The sequence below is a fragment of the Vanessa cardui genome, chromosome 22 (genome assembly GCF_905220365.1).
Source record: "Vanessa cardui chromosome 22, ilVanCard2.1, whole genome shotgun sequence".
In the NCBI taxonomy this organism is placed as follows: domain Eukaryota; kingdom Metazoa; phylum Arthropoda; class Insecta; order Lepidoptera; family Nymphalidae; genus Vanessa; species Vanessa cardui.
In genome coordinates, this window is record NC_061144.1 from 3,139,180 (window position 1) to 3,161,983 (window position 22,804).

Below are 22,804 nucleotides of genomic sequence, written 5' to 3' on the forward strand. Positions count from 1 at the left end.
ATTCCAAGGAAGGACGTAGACTACTTTTTTTTCCTAACACATAACAACCAAATCCCTAAAAGGCGAGCGAAGACGCGGGCGACAACAAGTGGATTAAAATTGAATGGTTATTTGTTTCAAACAAGCTCTCGTTGCTTTGAAACAAAACAAACAAACTCTGCTTCATAGCTGTATCTTTCACCTATTTAAGTTATTAATTAGGTAAAGTACAGAATTATTTTTAATTTTAGTATTTTAAATTTTTTATACTTTTATAATTGTGCTTCTTCTATCTTTCTTTGTGTTTGGAGATCGGGTTGTAAGTATCCTGTCTTTCTGTAAACCTGACAACTCATAACTATACTCTAACTTTACGAAAATAAATGACGATCAATTCTTGTATCAGATGATTTCAGTACTTATTAGTAATGCATTCTCTCAGCGAAATTATAAAACTGAAGCGTTACATACAAACATTCTTGGTCCTTCGAGCCGGATGCTTAATTCTTGTACATGTCAGCCAAGACCTTCTCCATGGGCGTTTGTCCGATGGTCTTGGAGAAGAATTCCCGTTCCAACTGCGGGGGGGTGACGTGACGCAAGAGGGGGAGGAGGAGAAGTAACCTCCCGAACCGCGCAGGCGCCGCGCCGTGCGCCGTGCGCGTGTGTGTCATCAGCATTACCTGTGCTTGGTCTTGGAGGTTCTCGATTTGGAGGGGGTCTTTTAGACCTCGGGTTTCTGGATTTAACATTGTAGATAATACTGTCAATATTGTTAGATAAGAATTTTTTTTTAGGTGAGTTACTTATTATGTTTTTGTTGAAACTATTTTAATTGAGATCTTCTACGAATAATATTTTCAGCTGTTGTTTTCTGTTGAATGTTGAATTACTAATATCAGTAAGAGACAAAATTAAAGACACATTAAATAATATTTACTAGTGAATTTGTATAACAATTAATAAAATACATTTCTAAACGTATAGACAATATGGCTTATATATCATATGATAGCATTCAGGGGTTTTACGAGTGCGATTCTGTAAGAGATTTTCTTATGTCAAAAAAATGTTAAAATAAGAAACTTTATAACTATTTTAATCAACGTCGCATATGACATTCCGTCATTCGAGGCCCGAGAGGTGAGGTGAGGTGGGGTGAGGTTACCTGACTTGAAGAGCACGATGGCCTTCATGCAGGCGAACTCTGCGGGGTCGACTAGCACGCTGCGGTATCGCGCCACAACCTCGCGCAAGCGCCGTAGCGCCGCCGAGCCTCCACCGCTCTCTGCGGACGCGAACAATCGTATACATGCACTCATAGCGCATCTATATCGCTAAAAGACGACCTCCATCGAGTGGTATGTACAGTGTACACCGGTTTTCATGGGTACGCCACTCTGAGATCCCGGGTTCGATTCCCGGCCGAGTCGATGTAGATTACCATTAGTGTTCCAATGCGGGTTGGTGGAATGCACATGTGGCAGAATTTCGTTGAAATTAGACACATGCAGGTTTCCTCACGATGTTTTCCTTCACCGCCGAGCACGAGATGAATTATAAACATAAATTAAGCACATATATATAGTGGTGCTTGCCTGGGTTTGAACCCGCAATCATCGGTTAAGATGCACGCGTTCTAGGGCCATCTCAGCTCTATATATATATCGCTAAAAGACGACCTTTTTTTTTTTCGCTGGAAAAACGCTTTACGCGCTTCCCCCACGTGATGGAAGTGGGGGTGTGTGGGACTCCCCAGTTTCCTGGACGCCTATTGCACCCAGGACCACCGGGTTTACCCACTAAAAAACCAGCGGTACCCTCTCCGTCTTTCGGCGGACGCCACGGGATCGCTTACGCATGCTACCGTGACTCTAAAAAAAAAAAAAAGACGACCTCCATCGAGTGGTGTGTACAACGGTTTTCATGGGTACGCCACTCCGAGGTCCCGGGTTCGATTCCCGGCCGAGTCGATGTAGATTACCATTAGTTTTCTATGGTGTCTGGTGTCTGGGTGTTTGTGGTGCCGTCGTTACTCCTGATTTCCATAACGCAAGTGCTTCAGCTACTTACATTGGGATCAGAGTAATGTATGTGATGTTGTCTCATATTTATTAAAAGATTCTTCCTTTCAGACTTAAATTAGAATCTGACAGCTCAAAATTGTATTTTTTATTTTTTAAAAAGATAGGCTTTAAAAAGTAATTAAAGTAAGAGCATGAAAATTTCCCACTGTTGAGATAAGGCTTCCTCTTCCTTTAAGGAGAGGGGCTTGGAATATATTCCACCAAGGTGTTCCAAAGCGGGTTGGTGGAATGCACATGTGGCAGAATTTCGATGAAATTAGACACATTATCGTTCATTTTGTCTTTGTGTTATAATTGATAGATGATTACTATTTATTCTTTTTGAGTGAACAAATATTCTATTCTAATAAAGTTATTACCAAAATATGGAAAAGCATTTTCCATGAAAACCATTGCGCAAAAGTGTTACATTTAGCAGTTATTAATTTATACAGAAACTATTTTTTATTTCAAACTTGTACATACATAAACACTTCATGTTAATATTTCCTATGTTAATAAACTACTTAAATAATTACATATTACAAATGCTAGCTACATTTTTTTACACTAAGGACAGATAAGATAAGAATGAAGTGTCAAACCAATGCAAACCTTGGTCAGCTTGCTCAGTACCGAATAAGGCAGCGCAGGCGGCGTCCAGCGGCGCGCACCACTGGATCGCATTCAGCAGGAACAGTTCCGACCACGCCTCTTCCAGCAGGATCACCTGCGACCAAACCCATCCATCACTCAAACACACATCACACATCACACACACACACACACACACAAAATCAAAATATGCTTTATTCAAGTAGTCTGTTGCAAGCACTTTTGAATCATTTAACAACTATAATATAGTTGAAGTGACCGTTTATGAAAGTAGATTCTACCAAGTAGGACTTACGTATCATTGATGCTACATAAAAAAATATTGTATTTTTTTTTAATATGTATGATAAAAAACAAAGTCTAACCTATCCTTAAATGGCGTATTAGCAGGTTTTCGTTTTTGCTGTGGTAGAGTTGATAAGTACTTATGTAACGTGAAATTTGTTGATTCGATGGTTTCCTCATTTATTTCTTTATGTTTTCATTTATTTTAACAAAATTATGATAATATTTAAACAACATGTCAAATATAAACTCGTAAGGCTTATTCGTTAACAACATTTTTTTTTAAGTTTAGCGATATTAGGGAGATACTTGATTTATGATTATACTTTGACTTGACTTTATGCATTTTATATTAAGAAAACTAATGTAACGTTTTGAATACGGTTTAATATTAAAATCTTTAATGTAGTAAGTATAGCAAAGTGTATGAATGTGTATGTATGTATGGGTGTGTGCAATTTAAACTTACTTGATCTCGAAACGCGAGGCTGGCAAAGGACGGTAGATTCTTGGCCCATTTAACAGCCATGAATAGAAGCCGGGCCGCCGTTTCAGCTGCACTCTCCACGCCCAATGGCCTGTTAAATGAAATAACTACACTACAGACAGTCCTAGTAATAATCGTAAATGTACCGTTTGATTGTTGCCTACAGACAATACTAATATATATCAAATTCAAATTCCTTTGCTCAATGTAGAAGTATTACACTTTCTTATTGATCAAACTTTACACCACATGTTCGGAAAAAGAAACACCCTGAGAAGAACCGGCGAAATTAAATACATATATATATTTGTTATGAGACAACATCACATACATTACTCTGATCCCAATGTAAGTAGCTGAAGCACTTGTGTTATGGAAATCAGAAGTAACGACGGTACCACAAACACCCAAACCGAAGACAACATAGAAGCTAATGGTTATCTACATCGACTCGGCCGGGAATCGAACCCGGGACCTCAGAGTGGCGTACCCATGAAAACCGGTGTACACACCACTCGACCATGGAAGTCGTCAAATTGAATATGATTAGAAAAATGCAGGCGGCGATCGTTTCATTCCCAAGGTGTACTATCAATCATAAACTCACAATTGTAAAGTAACCAAAAAAAAGTAAAGTGTAATGTAACCGTTCGCATATAAGCGTTCCTTAACAATTTTTTTAAATTATCAACAGAAGCATTTTGAACGCTTTCTGGTATCCTGTTGTAGAACCGTACACATTGCCTTACAAAAGAGATATGACTCTAAATTTGAGATATTCTATCCTGAGAAACATTGGCGCGTCTTGATTCTAAATATGATTTGTAAATCGTAATGACGCTTTCTTATTTTATTATTCACGGATGTTACGGGTAAGTCGGATTACGGATATGTGAAGAATATTTTACCGGTTTCGGATATATAATTATTTCGGATTATCCGATTCATTCCAATAGTTTCAGTGACGACAATATAAATGTAAAGTTCGACTTAATTTGTAAGATATTATTGAAAGTAAGGTTTACTCCCAGAAAAAAATTAATTAACCTTAAAAAACAAATTTAATTTTTCTCTTTAAATATAACACTATGCAAAAATAAATCTTTCAATTACCCTAATTTTCTTAAAATCCTAAACATTGGGAGGTGGATTCAGGGCCGTATTTAGGGGAGGGCAACCGGGGCCTCCACATTAGTGGGGACCACAGTTTTCAGCAAGTTAACAAATACCGAGATATAGTCAAATTATAATCATGTTATTATTTAATAGCTTACTAATTGAAACAAAAAAATTAATTAATTCATAATAATATAATTATTAGGTTGTTCACGCTTCTGTTTGTCTAGAGCCCCCACTGCTTTGTGGCCTGGGGGCCTCCAGACCTTTAAATCCGACTCTGGGTGGAATGTTTACACTTTCGTGTCTTAGAATGTCATTGGCTAGGGTCTTACTATAACGCCTGAATTAGCTCTGAATGACTGATTTTAACCACTTAGATTATCGTTCATTGTGTTATTCCATGGACTTACCCGTATGGTATACAGTTTTGGGGGTAACCAGGCGCTGCGGGAGGCGAATAAGACGTGGAGTCCTCTTCGTTGGTCACGTCAATACTATCATCTGAAATATTTAATTAACATCTATAATATCTTTTTTTAAATCGGAATGTGTTTGAATTGTCTTATTTCAGGAAATAATAATAATAATTTATTTATTAAAGCATCATATTGAAAAAAGTATATGAACGATAAAAACTGTGATAGTATAAAACTGTAGTGCAGTAACCAACACAGCGACGTTGCTCTATTATTTAAATATTACACACACATTTGTTAAATACATATAGGTAGGTATTAATACAAATAAACAAATGACAATAGAATTATGAATTAACGGATAAAAAATTTAAAAAAATAACAAAAAAATACTCTAGACGAGTATTTTTTTGTTATTTAACCGATTTATAAGAAACGTTAACAGTTCGACATTGTTAGAAATGAATTATATTTGAGTATGGTGATCCATTTAGGCTTTCAAGCATGTGTGCTTAATTTCGTAAGTGTATGTTTGTATGTTTGCCTACGAATTTCTCGAAAACGAAAAGTCGTATTGATGTGATCATTTTTAATTTAAATAAGTTACACTTCAACATAGGGAGCAGTGTAAGTTTCATTAAAATCGGTCTAGTTGTTTCTTAGATTTTAATTTTTAGTTCACTAGCTGTTTCTAATTTTTGAAATCGGTTTTTGTAATACATTATTTTTGATAAATAAGTTTCAAAGAAAATCCATATTTTTTGTTTGAAGAAAAATATTATTGTACGATATTGTTGGCAAAGTGTGTTGATAAATGTTACCTTGATACAAAAACATGTATTTCAACGATATAAGTTTTATATTCGATAGCAATCAATGTTTCAAGGCTTTCAACATTCGCGTTCTCTTCTAAATAAGATTATTGTTAGCTACTGGTCTAGTAACTTGTACGGCTGCTGATCACGTCGCTAGAATCTTGGTTAGTGATTATCACTTAACATCATCTTAACAAAAAAACCATTTGGCAGACGACCTATCTATATTACTAATAATATAAATGTGTGTTCAAAAGTAAACTCAACTTCAAGCATTTACAAAACGCAAACTGACGTCGACGACTGCGATTGGTCCTTCTACGCTATTCTAACAATATAAATTTGTAACGATTATTACGATACGAACCGTCTTCGAAGTAAAGCGCATACTATTTAATTCGCCTTTTTAAATATTAACTCCGAGCGTTAACTATGTGAAAGTATATCTGTCTTTCTGTCTGACGCTCTTTCATGACCAAACCAATGAACTGAATTTGATGAAATTTGTCATGAAGCAAAATTGAATTCCAAGAAAGGACATAGACTACTACTTTTTTGATTAACACATGACAACTAACACCCTAAAATACGACTACTAGTTTTAAATCGACACTAACAATGTATTCTACGCACACTCCGCTAATAATAACTGTAAGCATAATGTAAATCGATTGATTACAAAACTTTCGTTTAGTGAGAGTTTTATAAAATTTGTAATTCATTAATTTTGTACATTTCTTCAAGATTTCTTTAGTACATTGCAAAATAACATATCTTAAGCAACTCGGCATATAAAACGATTTTCACTAAAATTCGAGTTAGAATAAGAAATAATCCAATTTAGGTTTTACTAAGCAAGTTTCACTTCAATGACGAACACTAAAACTACTTATTTCCCGTTCGTAAAACATTTGACGTTTAAAAATTGTTAATAAACCGTAATGACTGAAGATCAAAAGACTTCATAAATATCTTACCATCGCTATCAGAATGCGCGTGATCATGATCGTGTGATGAATCAGGTTGTGGCGGCTGAGTTGGCTGTGGTGGTGGGAGTGGCGCGTAATGTGGTGACAGCAACGGATAGCGCGCTGGGGATAACGCCATTGCGAGAGATACAGGAGGCCTGAAAGAGAAAGATTTTGAATAAAATTATATATTAGTCAGATATATTTAACAATGAAATTAAAACATAATTTTAATTACTGTCAATAACAGCATTGTAAATGTGTTTATTTGAAAAGAGCAACTATGCGAGTTTCTTGCCGTTTCTTCTCGCTAGAAGCTGCTTTCCGAAACGGTGGTAGTATTTAATTATTGACGATTCAAAAACGCTTCATTGTGAAGTTTACTTGAATAAAATTGATTTGATTTGATTTGATTTGATTTGATTTGAAATCAAAATCAAAATAAACTTTATTCAAGTAGGCTTTAACAAGCACTTTTGAATCGTCATTTTACAATTAAGTGAAGCTACCACCGGTTTGGAAAGCAGATTCTACCCAGAAAAACCGGCAAGAAACTCAGTAGTTACTCTTTTTCACATTTAAAAAATACAAAGTCATGTTAGTTAATACAATTATTTAAATTAATATATCCTGCTTGGAAGTCAACAGGTATTATCTCCACGCTTTTGTATCGTCTATAAAATCTTGTATCGAATAATATGGTTTTTTACCAATGTATTTTTACAAACGATTGGAATTTACGAAACGGTAAAGTTAAAAATGTCTGCGGAATTTTATTATAGAAACGGATAAAATGGTTAATGTTGTTGACATATACCTAACTACTTTTTCCTCGCTTTCCTGCAATCTTTAGGATGTAGGAGTGATTTCGTAAAAAGAGACGTCACACAGGCTATTTGGCACGAAGACTTAGTGATGTTATTTATATATGTAATACGTCAAATCATATTTATAACGTGAACAAGTAGCCTGATTATAAAATAAACTTCAACTTTGAACTTTATAGTTTTCACACAGAACGCTACGAATGTCAGTTTTGCTCCTAATGTATATCGAGATGTGTTGAATATGAGATCACTCACTGATCAATAGATTGTACCGTTTACACATACACAAAAGTATTTGTCTAGTATCCTTATTATCCTTCCTATTCGGCAGTTGAGGAATTCTACGCTAAAGCTTTAATAAGACTTGTTCCACCTTTAAGAAATGTTCTCACTAGCCGCCGTGAGAGGTACTTATCAGTAGGTTTATAGAATTAAAAATCTGATCTAGTACAACAGAAGTCAAGATTTCATCGAAATTCTGCCACACCCGCATTGGAACAGCGTGGTGGAATATGTTCCAAACCCTCTCCTTAATGGAAGAGGAAGCCTTATCCCAGCAGTGGGAAATTTCCAGGCTGTTACTTTACTTTACAACAGAAGTCATACCCAACTACAGGTGTTTTGTTGATAACACTTTGTCCAAAACTGAGGATATTGCCTTTTGATCTTTGGTGCAGACGTGACAACCAAGTTATATGTTCTTAAATTGATTGGTTGTATCGTTCAATTTTTTTTCTAGGTAATGGACATGTGTAAATTAATTTCTACTCGGGTGAAAACCCGAGCAATATAATACCAGCATATTTAAATTTATATGTGAGTACTAAACAAACAATTATTCCATTATATTCATTAGGTTCGCACGTGATTAGTTATCAACAATCCATCAACAACTTGTATTGACGTAACAGGGAATTCCAGATCTAGACCGGTCTTGACTCATTGAGTCCAGGGTTCAGTACACTACATAATTATCACAGTTATGATTACCATTTAGGACTTTTGAAATCGAACGTACAGGGCAGTAATGTTTCAACCCTCAGACATATTAATGAAAGTTATTAGGATAAGAAAAAAACATTTTTATACTGACAGAAATCCATTTCTAATGTGTTAGATTAGATAGATAACACCAACTCATTACATATTATACCGTCAAATAGTAATTCTTTATATCGCTACCTCAGAGCAACAGTGAGACATCTTTCATTTTTTGTGTTTGGCTACAATGGTGTTCAAGTATATTGCAGATGTAGATTTCAGTGCAATATTAGGTTAGTAGGTTTTCCATTGGTGTAAAACTTCATTGATTTTTCATCATATTTCAGTTAAATAGTGGGATATTCGAGTTGTCTTCAAAGGTAGCATGTTTTGTAGTCCTACTGTTGCTAGGAATTATTGATATGTTGTATTTCGGCTTAAAGCATAAGCCATTGCAACTAACAGGACCAAATATATGTATAAGATTCCAAAGTTGGAGGCGCTACCATCACTTTCTCATTGGTTCGTCACACAGTGCTCATTGGTTTGTTTTTAACATCAACGAAATTGGTATCGAAATATAGGAAGTAAAATTAATTTAGATAGAAGTTTTTAAGTGATATATATTATTAATAAAGATATATAGATATATATTAATCATTATCTCTTAGTAATGTAAAATACAGCTGAGCTATTAGCAAATCGCATAACATTTGTTCATCTTTATTCATACTTCAATTAGAATAAGCTATAGGTCTTCATTAAATCTCAGTTTATATTAAAACTCAGTAAGAAAACTTCGTCAATTAAAATTTATTCCTTTGTCAAGGCGTAACTCTTAGTACCTTTTGAAACTAAAATACTATACAGATAACTGTATAAAAAATCAAACTTACATAGTACTCTTTGCTAGACGCGACTTACAATGACATCGCGACGCAATATGTCATTCCCAATCGGTAGAGTAAATTATCGCTTATAATGAGCACACGAAAATAGATCTTAAGGTGATGAACCTTTTCTTACCCCGACTGTACATAGGTTGATATTTTAAATGTTTATCAACAATTCTATTCCAAATTTAAATATGAATATAATAATATGAAGTAATACCTAAACTTTTATCCGTAGAGCCATCACGTACAAAACAAAAAAAAAACACAATCATTTTTTCCAAATAAAACGATCATATAGTAGATGGCTTTCTGTTGTTTTCTAAACCGTATCACCTCGCACCATGGCCCCTAGACCCCATAAAACTCCCATAGCCGACGCGGCAAAGCTCTACAAATATTACATTAGCATAACGAGTGCTCATACATGATTTACTGGTACGCAAATGTGCACTCCCCTCAATTGCTAAGATTTGACTGCCAAATGTTTACGATATTGTACATTTTCTTAAATTGAATATCATAATATGGTACTGAGTTATTTTTTTTATCAAGAACATAAATAGTCTTTAAAAAAGGGAGATACTGGATATCTGCATATAATAAAATTGGAGTGTCTTTTTGTAATATTAAAATAATTGCTTTTTACTAAATGCATTTGTCTGTATACACGGTAAACTTACCAATTATTATTATTATTTTCAGTTTTTTGTCTGTCTGTCTGTTTATTTCGGCTAATATTTGGAACAGCTGGTCGCTGGACCAATTTTACGCGAATTTATGCATCAGCTATTTGCCAGTACAAATAGCTGATATAATAAGTAGTAATTTAAGCAACAAAATTAGATATTTTTATGACATAGGTGGCAAACGAGCAGGAGGCTCGCCTGATGGAAAGTGACTACCACCGCCCATGGACATCTGCAACACCAGGGGGCTTGTAGGTGCGTTGCCGGCCTTTAAGAAAGGAGTAGGCTCTTTTCTTGAAGTTTCCCATGTCGTATCGGTTCGGAAAAACCGCAGGCGAAATTTATTAGAATTATAAGAATTATTATCAAATGTTCAAATATTACGTTACTTTAAGACTTATTTTTTCGTATAGATTCGTGTGTATTTATGTCCAGAAATGCTCAATGGGTAAAGTAAAAATAAAGTTTCCTGTATATAAGTTAAAAAATGAAGAACTTCCATGGGTTTTAATTATTGTATTTATTTGCTTACTTCAATATATTGATAGTAATCATTGTTTAAAGAAATGAATGAAATAAACTGTATTTTACACCACAAACAAAAAAGAAAGCTTAAACACAGAAAAAAAATTAATGTACAAAAATAAAAAATAATTGTTGATTAAGAGTGTTGTACCATAGGCTGACTTAGGGCTAATTAGCCATCTCTTCCAGACAACCCAATCTTGTTGCAATGTTTATTGAATCGGATAACCTAATTCTTCCTTACTATATAAAGGAATATATCTGTATCAGACATCATAGTAAACATCAGTCAGGCTGTGTGGATGGATTGAGCAAGCGGTCACCCGCGACCAACCTTTGATCAACTGTCTCGAAGCTTGATGTACACGTTTCAGTGGTTTGACGTCAGGGGCTTGACCCTAGCTATTATTAACCTTGGCTTCGCGTTCACACTTTATAATAAGGAGGTTATATATATACACACCACTGGTTATTTTAATCTTTGTGTATTGTATTTTATGATATTCAAATAGACTTATTTTTTTTATATTTTGTAGTATTAATAGCGTAAGAAGGTTTTTTCCAGTGATTACAGGATAGCTGCAGTCTCATTTTGAAGAGCCCTATGTGCAGAAAAGAAAGAGGATTCTTAAATGCAATTCATTTAATTTTAGAGAGCGGAAAAAGTTCCTGCCTGAGTAGATAGTGGCGATATGGCTGTAGATAATAATAATAAAAAAAACAAATGTAAAACGTGCGAACGCAATTTTTATAAAAGTACATCACTTCTACGGTATATGATGTAGGTAGGTAAAATATCTTAGAATATTCATTGTATTGTATGTACTTATTTGAAAATGAAACTATCTTATCACGGAATTGTATAATGGTATCTATTGGTCTATATTGGTCCTTTTGGTTAGGATCTCTTTGGCTAGTTCTTGGGTTATCTTTAGCTGGTATAACTCTTTTTAGAAAAAAAAATTAGTTAAAAACTTTTAGTTCAAATTTGAATTACGCATTCCATCGTTCCATCGACTGTTATATATGATATGCTATATAAAAATTTGTAATCAATTAAATTAAAAGAAAAGCGCTAAGTTATGTCAATTTTTCTTTTTTGAGTAGTGGTTGGTAGTTTGGTAGTAGTTTTTACTATGACTAAACTGAAATAAATTATAATTTAATCAAAGGTAACTAAGTGTTAAATAAATATTTAAATAGATATGAACGCGAATATTTCGTCTCACAGAGATAATAACGTGATTATCCCATTGAAGGTGACGAGCACAAAGAAACGGAACGCGTTTCCAGAACACTTGACAAACGTGCGACTGCTTTTCCGAAAGAAGAGTCAAAGAATAACGATCCTTTGAAAGTATTATACGAACGCTTTAAATATTACACGTTAAATATACTCGGGAATAAAATCATCACGAATTTATTATGAGTCAACTGTGCTGCGAAATTTTTTGCTCTTTTCTAAACTTACCTACTAAATTCAATTAATAATAATAATTTACAACTTCTTTTTTTATGGAATAGGTTGGCGGACGAACTTATAGGCCACCTGATGGTTAGTGCTCACCATCATCCATAGACAATGACGCTGTAAGAAATATTAACTATTCCTTACATCGTCAATGCGCCACCAACCTTGGGAACTAAGATGTTATGTCCCTTGTGCCTGTAGTTACACTGGCTCACTCACCCTTCAAACCGGAACACAACAATACTGCGTACTGTTGTTTAGCGGTAGAATATCTGATGAATGGCTGGTATCTACCCAGGCGGGATTGCACAAAGCCCTACCTACCACCGAGTAAAACTTAAAATTTTGATTTTATTGTGATATGCAACGATGTTATGTTGTGTGTGTTATGTATGTTATTTATGTCAAAAAATTATTCAAATCTATACTCCTATACTAATATTATAAATGTGAAAGTAACTATGTCTGTCTGTCTGTCTGTCTGCTGTCTGTCTGTCTGTCTGTCTGTCACTATTTCACGAACAAACTAATGAACCGAATTTGATGAAATTTCGTGTGAAGCAAACTTGAACTCTAAAGAAGGATCATAGGCTACTTTTTTGTGTGACACTTGACGACTAATACTATAAAACGCGAGCGCAGCCGCGGGCGACTTCTAGTGTTAATATACCAGCTACACAAGTTTTCAACTGATTAGATATTTATCAAACGATTACCTACTTTATTAATAAGAAATAGGTGTCATAATTAAATAAATATTAATAAAAATTCACGTAAATCGCTGGAAAACCAGGAATATGTAATGAAGAATTCATAATCTCTATATCAGTACATAAATCCAGATTTAACCGGTTGTAATCGGTAATTTATATATGTACGTATGATTTTATATCGATGTATAATAATTAGGGGACGGAAGTTGTATGGTGAAATAAATCGAAATTCTAATCATCTGAGGGAAAATATATTATGAACATAACGTAAGTGTTATCATTGGGTTCTTGGAACTTATCATTGTTTTGTTTTATTGTTTTTGTAGATTATGTTAGTCAGTTATAATTAGTTAATATGGTTTCAATCTTTATTGCCTGTTTTTTATACTTTGTCCTAATAAACATTTCTTTCTTTCTTTCTATTACACTCACAAACATAGCCACAACAATAAATAAATGTTATATGATAATCTGCGTTTAGGTCTATTATAAAACAATACCATTTTATTAATAAAAGCATTATGCGTTATTTAAAACGTGCTTAAACGTTTTATTTCGCGTTTACACATATTAAAGGCGTTTGACGACCTCCGTGGTCGAGTGGTGTGTACACCGTTTTTCATGGGTACGCCACTCCGAGGTCCCGGGTTCGATCCCGGCCGAGTCGATGTAGATTACCATTAGTTTTCTATGTTGTCTTGGGTTTGGGTGTTTGTGGTACCGTCGTTACTTCTGATTTCCATAACACAAGTGCTTCAGCTACTTACATTGGGATCAGAGTAATCTATGTGATGTTGTCTCATATATATTTATATTAAAAGGATAGGAATTAGAGATGAATATTTACCCAAAAACGCCGACAGCAACAGCTGCCTCTCTAAGCGCTCTCTCTTGGTCCATATCTCTCAAAGCTTCAGGCCTGATGGTGGCAGTATTTCTTGGCTGTCGTTCGTTCTGAACCGCTGTAAAATAACATGCAATTAGTCACTTCATAAACCAATTTCAATTTGTACGAAGCTTAAGCTCGTACACGATTTTAACGAATATTTAACTGTTTTAAGCTATTTAGTTGGTCAAGTGGAATTTGTTTAACTTTAGAAAAACATAAGTTGTAACTTAAAATTTATATGGGAGAGAAAGAAAGATTATTGTTTAATATATTTTTTTATTGATTATAAAATGTATTTTGTACAACATACATACTCAAATTTATGACATATTCCATAATTTTAATATAGTTTATTTATTTTAATATAATTTAATATAAATTAGAGAATTGGAACCAGACACACTGGTTCTGTAACGCGTTACGTAACGAACGGTTTACCCGAGCTTATGAGAATAAGAAGGTATTACTTCAAAATTCTGATAGTTTTCTGTCAAAATGTTCTCGATAGCATAGCGTATTTAAAAAGTGGTTAGTATTACACTCATGTTCTTAGCACAAAGTACTTGATTCTGTAACTTCTGCTGCGCTCCATTTGCCTTTCTTCTCAGGTCAGCGTGTTTTCATTTCCGAACCGGTGGTGTGTCATTTGACCATCAATAAGTAAATGTAATGCTTCTATATTGAATAAAGTTATTTGAGTTTCAGTTATGGGGAACGTTGACAATCGATCCGTGGCAGAGATTTGTGATGTATACACGTATAAGCTTTGATTGTAATACAAGTTACTAGGATCGCTTCTTCTTCGAAATAACAATTGTATATACTCGTATTGCTATGAGCCGGATTGCTCAATGAACAGTGTTGGCACTAATAGGACACAATAGATATATCTTAGGTTACATGGTAGTGCATTGCAAGTATACGATCCAACTAACATATAATTAAATACTCCTACCAATATTATAAATGCGTAAGTAAATCTGTATGTTACCTCTTAACGGTTAAACCGCAGAGCCAATTTCGATTACATTTGGTATGGAAGTTTGAGTCCCGGACATAGAATAGTTTTATCACGGAAATCACCCCTTAAAGGTGATTTCCGTGATATATTGATTGAGAATCAATTAATGTTTGTTTGGGGGTAAAACGGGGGTGAAGGGTTGAGTGCTATGACGTTTTATAAATGTCAACATTTGGTATGGAAGTTTGAGTCCCGGAAATAGGATACTGTTATCCCAGAAATCACCCCTTAGAGGTTGTTTTGGAAATGAATTAATGTTTGTTTGGGGGTAAAATGGGGGTGAAGGATTGAGTGCTATAAAGTTTTGTAAATGTCTCGCATGTAAAGCAGCAGCATTCGTCTAGTACATAAAAATACAAACATACATTTATGGACTTCTAGTATTGCTTAACGTTACTGCCTCAAATCTTATTAATTATATGTTTGTCATAATTTGTTAAAGGTACCAATGAATCTATATTAGAAGATCTTAATTTAAACCTACCACTGGTTAGAACGTTTACACAGTGGTTCGCGTGCATCTTATCTAATGATTTCGGGTTCAAACCCAGGCAAGCACTATACTATATATGTGCTTAATTTGTGTTTATAATTAATCTCGTATGCGGCAGTGAAGTAAAACATCGTGAGGAAACCTGCATGTGTCTAATTTCATCGAAATTCTGCCACATGTCTATTCCACCCACCCGCATTGGAACAGCGTGGTGGAATACGTTCCAAACCCTCTCCTTAATGGAAGAGGAGGACTTAGCCCAGCAGTGGGTAATTTACAGGCTGTTACTTTACTACTGGTTCAGAATGTAAATTCTACTAAAACGGCAAATAATCTCCGAACTGTAATAATCAAATAACAATTAATATAGCAACAACTACACATTATCATATAATTAAAACTCCATATAAAGGCAGAAAGAAATATCATCAAACGAATGAAATACGTAAGTATATAAAGTTTAAATTGGATACGAGAAATTGGTATTATTATTCCAGAAGCTTCTTTTAAGGTATAAAATATCAAGTACAGTCACGTAGCTCACAAAATAAAGCAATAGGTACTCTTTCACCCGACCCCCGACATCGTACGACGTCGACGTTAGAACGACCGCTTTTACGTAGCAATTGGTATCTGACAACATTTTTGTTGGTATTTTCTTTACTATTGTAGAAGAAAAATATCTTAAGGGAAATTATTTTATATATGTTTATAATGTAAACGTTTATATTCTTTAACATATTTATAGTCGTAACAACAATAAAACAACAGTCTGTAAATTTCCCAAGGCTAAGTCCTCCTCTCCCTTTGAGGAGTAGATTTTGGAACCAGCTGAAATTAGACAAATGCAAGTTTCCTCACAATGTTTTCCTTCACCAGCGAGCACGAGATGAATTATAAACACAAATTAAGCACATGAATATGCAGACTTGCTTGGGTTCGAACCCGATCATCGGTTAAGATACACGCGTTCTAATCTTAAATATGTAACAGAAATTAAGCAAATAATTAATGGGCTTTCAAATTAATTCCGTGATCTAAGGATAAAATTCAAGTATCCACATTGATTCTAAGGAAAAAGTGATGTTTAAATGAAATGAATCTTCTTTGAACTACATGAGTAAACAATTTGAGCGAATTCATTCAAACGTGACGCTTTGACGCAAAAAGGATTCACTTCAGTCACGCGTGTGTCTTCTATATTTTTATATTATCTATTGAGTTGCAAGCGTTTTATTCATTTCGTATGACTTTGCCAAATTTTTATATTTCATGTTTTTATATATTAAAATACTTTGTTCTCATATCGCCGTTCGAAAATACGGCCTACTTGGTCCGGTATTTATAATATGTAGAGAACTGTAAATGTATTAAATAACATTTTTGTATTATGGCAGAGGAAAAGCTCAGAAGGCAACACATTCCATGACTTGCACGTCCCTGAGGTGAAGAGTAAAAAACGTTGAAAACATGACGTCACTATGTGGACATAAGACTTTTTTAACATTAATGCTATATTTGTATATTATACAAAAATAAATAAATAGACAAGGATGCTAACAGTATTTCCACTTGAGATGCTGCTCTAATCATCTGGACAAAAAGTTAATCTGCTTCTCTAAATTACTTTTTTTAATAATTCATCGTATTATTTATATTTGAGGTACTTGTCACTTTTTTCTATTTTACATAAAACCATATCAATTTATGTTGCTCTTACTAACTTTATTAGTAATTTATTTGATCTTTATCAAGCAAAATTTTGCTATAACTTTTTTTCTTTTAATTATTTTTATGTTTAACTTTTTTTCCTTTTTTTTTAATTTTTCTACATGTGGTCTCATTGGCGGTTTTTTTTTTAAATGATACTTAGTTTTATGTGTATTGTTGTTATTATTTTGGTATTATTTTTCCATTCTCAGTCTCCTTAATGCTATATGTGAGTGCCTAATAGTAATTAAATATTTTTTATTTTGTTTATCAACGGCTGTATGTTCTCCAGTTAAATAAATAAATAATAAAAATTAATAAAAACTTAATACGAATATCTTATGTAACTAAAGTGAAAATAAACCAATTTGACCGCATACAAGGTTTTCTGTCAGAGCGTATTCGCAGCCTCCCTCCCCATGTCGGGGCAGAAGGCTTTCATTTGATTTTATTGCCTCGCCTGTCGATCGCCTTCAGTGAACTTCGATAGATAGAATCATGTACAAAACACATTTTGTCATAATTTAACTTAACGTAACATGATACTTCAATATTACAAATACTTCTTCATAGTAAATATTTAAATTATTAAAAGAAAGGTCTTAAATATCATATCATGTATAAATTGACTTTTGTTTATCAAACTCCATTAATATAAGTTTATTAATGAGGCATGTCTAGCATTATTCAAAACTACCATACTATTTTGTAAAGTGTTTCGATTTCAATTAAGTATTTTTGAGAAAAATATAGTGTATAAATTTTGCTCTTAATATTTTGCTTTTAAATTAATTTGTAAATAGTTTTATCGAGCTCTTTAAGAAATATTTCTTAAGAATATTTTATGAATTGTAAAATTAGTAGGATTAAAACTACGTCTATATTTTTCATGGTTTTCTGATTAGAAAACCATGAAAAATATAGACGTATATAAATTTTGATATCTATACTAATACATATTATAAATACGAAAGTGACTGTCTGTCTGTCGCTCTTTCACAAGTAAACTAATGAACCGAAATTGATATAACTTGGCGTGAAACAAACTTAAATTCCAAAGAATATCATAAGCCACTTTTTTAACTTGAAAACCAACCCGCTAAAATGCAAGCGAAGCCTTGTGAAACAACTAGTGCCCAGTCTTATAAAATAACAACTCTATAGATTTATAAGAGTCTACTTATATAAAGTATCTATATTTTGACGTGTCATTCGTTCGTTGCAATTGAATGAAATTTTTAACCGCATCAATCAAGTTGCAATTTTAATCAATCGTAAAACGTAACCACAAATAGAATAGTTAACCAACACACGCGCACTATCTCCCCACTATAAATCAAAAGCCCCTCCCATATCCGGCCGCAGCCATCTTTGAGGTCACACTTCCGTGGGAAAGAGACGGATGATTTAAATTCCTAAACGAGTGAAAAGGGATTTGTCATTCGATCTTATTGTGATTTCTTATTTACATATAAGATATTAAAAAAAGCCACGATAGTATTATGATTTTAAAATATAAATATTATAAGTAATAATTTGAAGTTAATTTTATAATTAAGAATTATCTCTATTAAAACATAATTAACTATAAAATCGTAACGTATTTGCCTGTTTGATAATAAATTAAAAAAAATTGATAATAAGCCGAAACATTATTATTTTTTATATTTTATTATTACAATTACTCCTTAAATTATAATTTATATTTATTGTATCCTTTAACAATTACATCTTGTAATATAATTTATATAATTACGTCGTCATTATAATGAAATCTCGCCCTGCATAAGAACTAAAATAACTTTTTGTATGATGTATTAATAAATACAACAAAATCCTATCTATCAAATGCTAAAATATAGTAAAATACTAAAAAACAAAAATACCCTTTGAGTCAAGTCATAATTGAAAAATAAAATCAAGAGGATCAGGTGCGAGCCTCATCTGTTTCACATCCCTAAATCCATTTCAAACAATCCTAACTAAATTATAGCTATCTCTTTTACTCATACGCAAAACTAGTCACTTTATCCCTTTTAGTCGCTGCCTCCGCTGATCCAACTTTAGTGGTTATTGATTCCGGAAACCAAATTCAACCTAATTTCGGCTCTCTGACCTTGATTTAAGATTGAAATTCGTTAAAATATAGACGACGGATTTATATTTTGACAGTTGAAAACACGACCCTAAGCCTTTTGAATTTGAACTCATACTTGTTCAGCTTAAAAGTTAGAAATCTGTCGCTCTGATTGCCAGGACTTATTGTTAATTGAATTTCGCACTTAATTTTTATACCGATAGAGTTCACATTTGCATGTAATGGGTGGGATAGGCGATTAATACGGTTGGATTTTGGGGGTTTAATGCTAGGATTAAAATCGCATTAATCAGTGTCTAAAGCTTTAACTCGGGTATAAACAGTTAAGTGTTAGGGTACGCGACGTTGGATTTCGGGTACGGTCGCGATCATTTATAAATATACAACACTCAAGTTTTACCTTTGACATAAAATAATGGCGTTTACCCTGTTCTTTTTCTAAGCCTGATTTGGTACTTTTTTCTGTGTAAGCATATATATATCGCACAGGACTTTGGCTATGAAAGTTATAATTATTTATATAAACATAGTAATAATATACATTAGAAATTGATAATATTATGAATTTCAACTTAAGATTGCATCATCCTCAGCCTATCTTCTCCTTCCATACTTCTCTATCTGACGTCATCTCACAAGTAACCTTCTTTCTAACCATGTCATCTTTAACACAACTTAAGATTGCCAGTACATACTTAAATAGTACCTAAGCCTCACAATAAAAAATATTTTTGAAACTCCATTTGATTTAAATTTTGTTTGATGGTATCTGCTATTCTAGTTAGTTTTACAACAGTGTTAGGTTACTTTTCGAAGATTTGTCTTCACGATAACACATTCCACGGATAAACAAAGGTAATGGATTAAAATCCAAAGTCACATCATTAGTTTTTAATTTTATGAATGAAACTAAACATATTTAATCTTATTTTTAAAAATTATACCTATATACCTCATGTAAAAATTACCATTTTAATAAAATAACTCATTAATGCTTACAGATTAAAATAAAATTTAAATGGTTATTATACTTTTTTTTTAATCATAAGGCAAAGATGTTTTATTGTTCAGCTTAATTTACTCTCCGAGAACTATGCAGTTATTATACGACTAGTACTTACATTTTTAGTAAAATGGCCGGAGCTTAGCAGTAAGCAGGCCTGAGGTTGGAAATTGATAGGTTTCATCTCGTTGCATATGAGCACCGGAAATAATTCAGGGACAGGGCAAAACCTTTTCCGGTTGTATCCATTAAATAACGAGGAGAAATCATAGCGAGTACATTCTTTTGCACTATAATATGTGCTACGCAGTCGTTGGTGGTTTCCTTGAGGAACGCCATGATGGCATAAATTAACTTAGAGCTATTCCATCATTACATTTAATAACAAAATTATACTAAATGATGATTTTATATCATATTGAGTAGTTTATTTACTACGAATGCGCAAAAATTATTGCATTTCCTTCATATTTGAAATAGACGTACTGGTGGCTTAACGGTGTGGTTTTATGATATTCCTTATTGATTGTTCCACTATGAATGTATGTGCCTATAGTTACTCTACCTTACTAACCTTAAACATAACAATCATAACAATACTAATAATAATAATGACTTAGCAGCAAATAATATTTGTATAATTATTGTGTAACTTATATTTTGCGTTCTAAGCTTGTTCTCAATGTAGATTTTTGAATTGAATGAAATGAAATTAAAAAGGACCATGTGATCGCTGGGTATTGCTTTCTGGTAGTATAAAACATGATTGTGCTCACCTATACTTACTTATCAACGAACTCAGACAAATCTCTACTCACGAAAGAAATTAAAAAATACTCGTATAATTAGAAATAAAGTACCAGGCTCCCATAAATGCATATAGGTTATATTTATAACTGATATACTAAAACAATATCGATTTTTTTCTAACAACAAAATTTAAATTTGGAATAGGTAATTTATGTTTCAGGGATTCGAATCTCTTAAAAACTCTGAGTCATCTGATTATAATAAAAACAAAAGAAATTCGTTTCGAAATTTGGAACTCAATTTGGGAACAGTAAACAAACATTGCCGATCAAACTCCATTCTTGAATTACCATAACTTGAACAATGAAACATTGATCCAATTGAACACGAAAAGAAAGTGACAAAAAGATATCGTGCTGGCATAATGAAAGCTGTGTGCCAGCGGCACCCCGCGGGTGACTAGGATAAAGTACCGTGGAAGTGGAATCATGCTACAAACGTGTCACAGATAAAAAATAGTAATTTCGAAATCGAAATAAACCTCATTTGGGGTTCACCTGTTTAATTACTATACGATGTAAGAAATGTGCGGTATATGACTCTACCGACAAAAACCGACACTAAAGTAGTAGGTATATTTAAAAAAAAAATACTAGTTTGTTTTAAAACATAATTTCATACTTACAATTGAATTGTGTATAATATAATAATTAATTATACATATGCAAATCAACAAATAGCTGCGCCTTCATATTATTTAATAATGAAATTAAATTTAATGCATAATTTATTTAAACTTTTCAAATAACACATTCGGCTTGATTTTATGATCTATGAAACCAATGATTTTAATCACATTTGACCATACAATTTGTATTCTCTTGCTTTTCTCTTAAAATAGAAGAAAATAGCCTTCACTCTGATAGAGTATTCAGCGTAATCAGGTCTCGATCGCTTTGGGTTTTTCAAAACGTGGAAAGCAAAAAAAGGAAAAATCTAAGACCAATTTCAATACTCATGTATTGTGATAAAGATGAAATTAAAGTGTGAATTAATTACTACATATAAAATCGAGAAGACAAATAGAAAAAATCGTCCGAAAGACAAATAGAAATGAAAAACATAATATCTGACGCCATTTCCAATCCCCTTCATAGTCTGCATTAAGAGTTAGAGTGAGGGACTTTATTGCTTTAAGCTTCGCATTATTTTGCTCCCGACTCGCGTGAAAAGGAAAACTTAATTCTGTTACTTTGAGACATCTCGACAATCTCATTAAGTCGGGTCCTGATGCTTGTCAAACGACTCTGCGTTCATTAAGGTTACCAATTTAACGAGTTACATTTACAGGTGTGAACAAGTCAATTACTGTAAGAAACTGAAAAAAATTAACTGTATCTTAGGTATGTTCTCCCTCGCTACTAAATTGTATAGTTTAAAATTAATCTAATGAAAAGTCAGTTATGTTTGTCAGAATTTAAGATTCTCATTACAAAATTTTAAAACAGGAAAAATTAAATGTTGCACATGTCAAACAACATCCTCCATCCTGCTATTGGAGAATATTTGTCTTTTCTATACTAGTATTACTACAGATACAAAATGATAAATCAAAAAGATTTGGGCAATCTAATACGGATAAATGACGTAGGTTTCATTCTCGTTGATTCTTCTCTATACCGGCTTAACAATTATTTTAACACCATAGCACGATCATTCAAAAGTGCTTAAGGTTGTATCAACTATTCATATAACACTAGTAGCATACATTTGCTTCTTACGTTTTTTATTTGAGAAAATCTTCAAATTATTCACTCTCATAAACCAATAGACAATATATCATCATAGGATTTTCACACGTTGGATGAACGAGTTTATTTGCTTTCCAAGGCACCGCATTGTAAACAGAAGAAAAACCAAATTAAAAGTTCCAAAGCGATAAGACTGTTATTAAATTTTTTTATTCTGTGAAATGAAACAATTCATAATAC

The 22,804-nt window shown here is 33.2% G+C and overlaps 1 protein-coding gene across 1 annotated transcript; it reads right to left on the reverse strand.

The window, feature by feature from the left end:
* Nucleotides 1-235: 235 nt before the first annotated feature.
* LOC124539178 (photoreceptor-specific nuclear receptor-like) lies at nucleotides 236-15,895 on the reverse strand. The gene is made up of 9 exons (XM_047116476.1): nucleotides 15,829-15,895; nucleotides 13,697-13,811; nucleotides 6,760-6,908; nucleotides 4,962-5,052; nucleotides 3,415-3,523; nucleotides 2,682-2,775; nucleotides 2,213-2,225; nucleotides 1,148-1,296; nucleotides 236-718 (listed from the first exon to the last, which is right to left on the reverse strand). Exons 1-9 carry the CDS (start codon nucleotides 15,893-15,895, stop codon nucleotides 480-482), a joined length of 1,026 nt encoding a protein of 341 aa, XP_046972432.1. The 3' UTR covers nucleotides 236-479.
* Between the last annotated feature and the right edge of the window lie 6,909 nt (nucleotides 15,896-22,804).